Source organism: Lepisma saccharinum, chromosome 12 (genome assembly GCF_977018435.1).
Source record: "Lepisma saccharinum chromosome 12, izLepSacc3.1, whole genome shotgun sequence".
NCBI lineage: Eukaryota > Metazoa > Arthropoda > Insecta > Zygentoma > Lepismatidae > Lepisma > Lepisma saccharinum.
In genome coordinates, this window is record NC_139240.1 from 64,442,786 (window position 1) to 64,448,785 (window position 6,000).

A 6,000-nucleotide genomic window follows, 5' to 3' on the forward strand; every position below is an offset into this window, starting at 1 on the left:
CCTGCTGGGACCACCGTGAATGCAGCTTACTACAAAACAGTGCTTCAGCATCTCCGACAGAGGGTCCAGCGCATCCGGTCTGACATTGCCATTTTTGGCCAACATACACGTGGCAATGCTGCCTCATCACCCTTACAGCCCGGACTTGGCACCAGCTGACTTCTTTTTGTTTCCCAAGGTCAAAAAGGTGCTCAAGGGGAAGAGTTTTGCATCAATTGAAGAGGTTCAAGCTGCCACGACCGCAGCAGCATTGAAGAGGGTGTCAGTCAAGGACTTCCAGGACTGCTGTGAACAGTGGAAAAGTCGCTATACTCGCTGTATTGAGGCTGAAGTTGCCTACATTGAAGAATATTGACAGCAGTTGTAATTGTCATCAATAAATTGTTTGCAAATAAATAAGTTCGGATACTTTCAGAATGAACCCTGTAAATACTAATGGGTGATAATTTGGGAAATTTCCCTCCGAAAAATCCCTTTTGGTAACGTTGGGGCCCTCTGGACCGGTCCTGGATATAGGTACCCGATTATAATCTACCTTGAAAAATACTATCGTCTATACGTAATGCATTCGCGAAGTTTCATTGCAATATCTTCAATAGGTATGAGGGAAAAAATATTTCGCAATCTTGTTTGACAATACTATTAGAAACTCACAAACTCAAAAACCAAAAATAAATCACCAACAGTTCAAATAATGCAACACCAAAGAAAATATATATAAGGCAACTGACTAAACGCAGCACACAAACAAACTCACGTTTGCACTTTGTCAGCTTAACACAAAAACGGTTTACTTTCCTCTGAACTACTACTTCATTTTCTTCTTCTTTGTCGGCACTGAAATTCGTGACTAAATAAAAGATCGTTGTTTCTTCGATAGCAAAACATATGTTTCACCAACAAAAAACTTATTATTCCGTTCAACACAGGTTACTTCAGTCAGATATATTCGCAGGCGTAATATTACGCCCAACACAGAATAAGTTAAAGTGACCAAGGGCGTAATATTGCGCCGAACACAGGGAAGGGGTTAAGTAACAAAGTTTTTTTACGGACATTTTATTTTCTTGTTTGGGACCTGCCCTCTATTTTCGTTTAAGGGGTTTATCCCCATATTACGTGATGGGGGGGGGGGGAAATAGCCCATGTATTGAAGTGTCCATAAAATAAAAATCAATGATGATGTGTGTAATGGTATGCATCTGCTACTGGACTCTAAAGGGAGCTTTGCTTTATCAATCCAATATGTTGTATCTAGATCAATTGTGGTCTACTTGGTAGGACATCTGACTGCTACTTGGGAGACCTGGGTTCGATTCCCAGGGTGGGAGGTCTAAGGTAGGAATTTTTCCAGTCTTGTCCCCACACAAAGATGCTCCGGAGCTCACCCAGCCTCAAATCAATGGGTACCTGGGGGTAAAGGTGGCCAGAGCATGGTGCTGATCACATGGGGAATTTTACATTTTACCTATATATGTTGTATCTTTCCATTATCTACTCTATCACTGCATTCCTGTATTTTGGCACAGGTTGTTATCAACACGACAAATAAATAAATAGTAATCACACATTATAGAGCTTTTTGACGTAACATACTCATAATATTTTGTTTTTCAGACCGGAGGAGCACCAGTTTGAATGTAACGTGTGTGGAAAGATATTTAATATTAAATCTCATTTTGATGACCATGCAAAACTTCATAGTGGGAAAAATTTGTCATGTGATTCAAGTAATCAGAAAGATGCAGACAGTTCTGTTAGTGAATCGGATCCCCACATTGCTGGAAAATGGGAACCACTTACGTACGTTGAGCAGAATATGAAATTAGCAAACTTGAAATTTAACAGGAAGAAGAAAACATTCACTTGTAACATGTGCCATGCCAAGTTTTGTGATAGAAGTGCCTTAATCAATCACGCTCGCACCCATCCGGGGGGTAAATTGTACATTTGCCACATATGCAATCGCGGGTTTATGAACAACGAGGACCCAGTGCTTCACGTTCAGTCTCATCTACGGAAGCAAGAAAACTACAGGGACTTCAATGTGAAATATACTGTGTTGAATGAGGAGGCCAAACATGTCAAGGCTAATCAAGAAAAGGATTATTTTTCGTGTGCTCATTGTGCAAAGACATTTCAGTATAAGCAATCGCTCTTGTATCATTTCCGTTTCGATATGAAGAGGAAACCGAAGCGATGCTCTGATTGTGGAAAATATTTTTTGTACAAAGGTTGTCTGAAGACTCATGCAAAAGTGCATAGAAAGAAGTCACGACCTTGTAAGTAATGACCTGTAAAATGTTTATTTTTTGTTCATGTACGAATGTCATTTTCAAGTAAACATTGAATTCATGTAAATATTTACTTTGAGTTTTGTAAAGCAGTGCATTGAATGTATGTTCTGTCAAAGTGCATTGAATTAGAAGATGAATGAGTGCAATATTGTATGTTCTCACACTACAGTATGATCATAAAGTTATTGAAGGGGATGAAGCAACTGTATTATTTCCATTCATATAGTATAGATGTCAAATTAAGAAGCATGTTGCAGGTTCCAGTATAGCATTGTAAAGAACTCGTCACAGTATAGTGCTCTTATCGCATCCCTCTTCTAGCCGAAACCATAGTGCGTGACACAATTGACAGTTGAAAGCATTGCCACATCTTTATCCTTTACTTGTCTGTCAGCAGCCAGCCCTCCTCTGGGTATGGTCACTGCATTGCCCAGCGGCATGTATACGAGGGAGGGATGAAGATGTGAACGTTAAAAATGAAGGGACTGAACCGAATCTTCCGTGTCTAAGGAAGCAAGGGAAGAACATTCACCTGCACCACCCTCTCCCTGTCCTGTTTTAGGGGTGGGGGTGGAAGTGGCAAGACCCTTGGCAACTCCAAACTAGCCCTCCTTTGTTGGTATGCAGTACACCCCTAGATTGATGGCTGTTTTTTTTCCTTGGATTGGGGAAACAAAGGGACATTATACCTATACCTTGGTGAAGCCTGTTCACATCTTGGTGATATAGGTGGTAGGAAAAGTACCATTTTTTCTTCGGGTTCTTACAAAATGTTGTTTCAATGTCCTAGGTTTGAGGCACTTTACATTGGGCCAGCTTTCTCAAATGCCCTAAACATACATACTAAAAATACTACAAATAGTATATCCAGTCTCTTTTAACTTTTTATCTCACAATGCTTCATGTGTTCCACATTAACTGATTCTAATTTTGTGAGCTACTCTTATATGCTGAATCTTCAACAGCATGCTTATTAACTTGACAAATGGGATTATAGCTAGCTCAAACTATTATAGTTTCCTCTAACCCACCAAGAACTTCGAGAGTTGCTTTTGAACTTGTCAATTTTGTTTCACATCAATATCACTGCCGTTTCACCCCCTGCAGTGCTTTTGTGAACATGTTGTATTGTTGTGATAATGTTTTCTTAATTATAAACTTTTCTATATTTCTTGATTTATTTTTCTATATTTCTTGATTTATTTATTGGAGCTTCTTTTGATTTTCATTCACACTTTTATACATATTATGTTTATCATTTTCAGCATACTACATGGAAACTCATAAGTCTTGTTCTTGAATTTTGCCTATTTAACTCTACACACCAAAGATAGAAAATACAGAGTGAATTAATTTACTTATTTTTTGTAAGAAGATGCGTATGATTATTTTAACGTCATAGAGCAAACTGTATTGTTTAAAATATTTATTCCAAAACAAATCAGCTTTATATGGTATTAATTTGTATTGTTTTCTGCTCCTAGAATGAACACTTATAGTTTATAGTAACTATACACTGATTACACTATTTTTTTTATAATTTAATTTGCAAGTCATTGTGTACTTTGGATATATCTTCCATGTGTGTACAGATTGAGTATACATACAAAGGAAGAATTAATTATATTGCATGGATATAATAACAGGACCAGGAAAATGTATCCAAAGTATGTCATGCCATATAAAACTTATATCAGTTAAGTATACGTAGTAACAAATTTTTTTGCAACTCACCTCTGTAAAAATATACAGATTCTGTCCTGCATTTAAATATTTAATTATGCACTTTACAATTGGTTGTTGATATATCACACAATTTGAGAAACATTAAATGATAAGTATTGTGTATTTCTTGTGTTAGGAATTGAAGGATCAAAACGAGAACCAAGCAAGATAGTGTAAATTGCACCATTAGGTATTGTATATACTTTTCTTATGTCATTTCATACCTGATAATATAATTTGCATTATTGTCTACCAGTTATAAATGTGTGTGTGTGTGCCAGTTGTGTACCTGATCTCAAACCCTATTTGAAATTGTGATATAAATGTTAAATATCATATTGAATTTCTGATACCTTATTGAAGACACAAATGTAATAATTCTTCATACTGGAAAATTTTAGGATTACATTTTGTGCATTTATACTTTTGCATAAGAGGTTTCTGTACAAATTTGTATGAATGTATCATTTGTTGTCATGAGTCAGCTCTTATTAAAAGCTTTAAGAATTTTTTTCGGAGACAACAAACATGCTTTGTTTGCCAGTATATGTGAGTAAATAGGTATTATTTAAGATAAAATTACAGAATGCTAATTCACAACAATGCTATTTTTTTATTCCTGTACAAACTTGTAAAGTTCTTCTTCCACCTGTTTTGAACTACAGTTCTTCCATATATGTACTGCTTGCATTATAAAACTAATTTGCATTTATTTACCTGTGGTTTATATGAATGGAAGAGACGCAGTTTTGATAACATTTCAAGTCATATATCTTCATCATACACTTGAATGAAGATATGTAAAAGAAAGTAATCCAGATAAACACACTATCGCTGTACTTCTCTTACAAGTTTTTGTCCGTAAACATAATTAACTTTTAACATAGTTTCATTCAGACTCACCCATGTTCCCCTTTTATCAAACAAGAACTTGTATTAACTTTCGAGTACAGCTAGAGAAATTTAAGGTTTTAATTTTGTGGAGATCAACATTTTTGTTGAACTTCAGATTTTAAATTGGTTTTGTTCAATGAATCAATATTGTATGGGGAAAACGTCCTTATGTTGTACACCTTCCATGACTCAAATAAGTCACATGGTGAAAATATTAGGGATCTAAAATTCAATGGAAATAGTTTGGTGTTCTAGTATATTAATTCTAATAATTCTAAACAACTTATAATTCCAATTGAGAAGAGTTATTTTCAAAAGATTTGAAATATGGAAAGAACAATTAACAAATAATTAATATGTACGATGTTATAAATTCTGAGAATGTCCATGATTTTTTTATTCTTGCGTAAATTAGTGTATAAGGTCACAGGCTGTAATAAGACCCATTTTCAAAACATATGGTCCATACTCTTTATATGCCATTGGTAGAGAAAACCCTTCAAATAAAGAGTGTTATTTGATAAGTGTTCTTCATAATAAGCAATGAAATAACTGTAATACTATCTGTTATAGACACAGAGAGAAATTACACAACTGTAGCAAGTGGGCATTAATTTCTGCACTAACATATAAGCAGTGGTCGGAAGTAGCACGCTACTTGTAGCATCGCTACTGTAGCTAGCTACAAAATTTGTAGCGGTAGCTGTAGCGGCACTACATTTTTTAAATTGTAGTTGTAGCGGTAGCGAAGCTACATCGCTACAGCTACATTTTTTCTCAGCATTTTGAGGCAATTTTTGAATGTGGCAACGGCATTAAAAATAAATGACAATATTGCTTACTTTTGCAAGAGACTCAAAAAGACAAGGTCCATTACATGCAAATACAGATAATAAATATCTTTATATCGCAGATTATAAATATCTGCGTAATTTATTTCATTAGCATCTGAATAATTCTAATATCCAGATAACTAACTGGCATATATGAATATATTCAGGCTAATAGCCATTTATTTTAGCTGCATCGCTACTTTGGGGAGAATCATGCTGCATTTGCTACACCGTCAGGAAAAAATGCCCCA

At 35.5% G+C, this 6,000-nt stretch overlaps 1 protein-coding gene across 2 annotated transcripts in view; it reads left to right on the forward strand.

The window, feature by feature from the left end:
• Positions 1 to 5,155, forward strand: part of LOC145996167 (uncharacterized) — a 51,353-nt gene extending 46,198 nt beyond the window's left edge. The window contains exon 5 of one of the 2 annotated variants that reach the window (XR_014442755.1): positions 1,618 to 1,736. Coding sequence is in view for 1 of the 2 variants with exons in the window: in XM_083132518.1 (XP_082988644.1) it covers positions 1,618 to 2,290 (673 nt within the window). In the remaining variant the exon portion in view is untranslated. Of the gene's footprint in view, positions 1 to 1,617 lie in introns of both variants that reach the window. The other variant, XM_083132518.1, reaches the window with a different exon arrangement.
• The last annotated feature ends 845 nt before the right edge of the window (positions 5,156 to 6,000 follow it).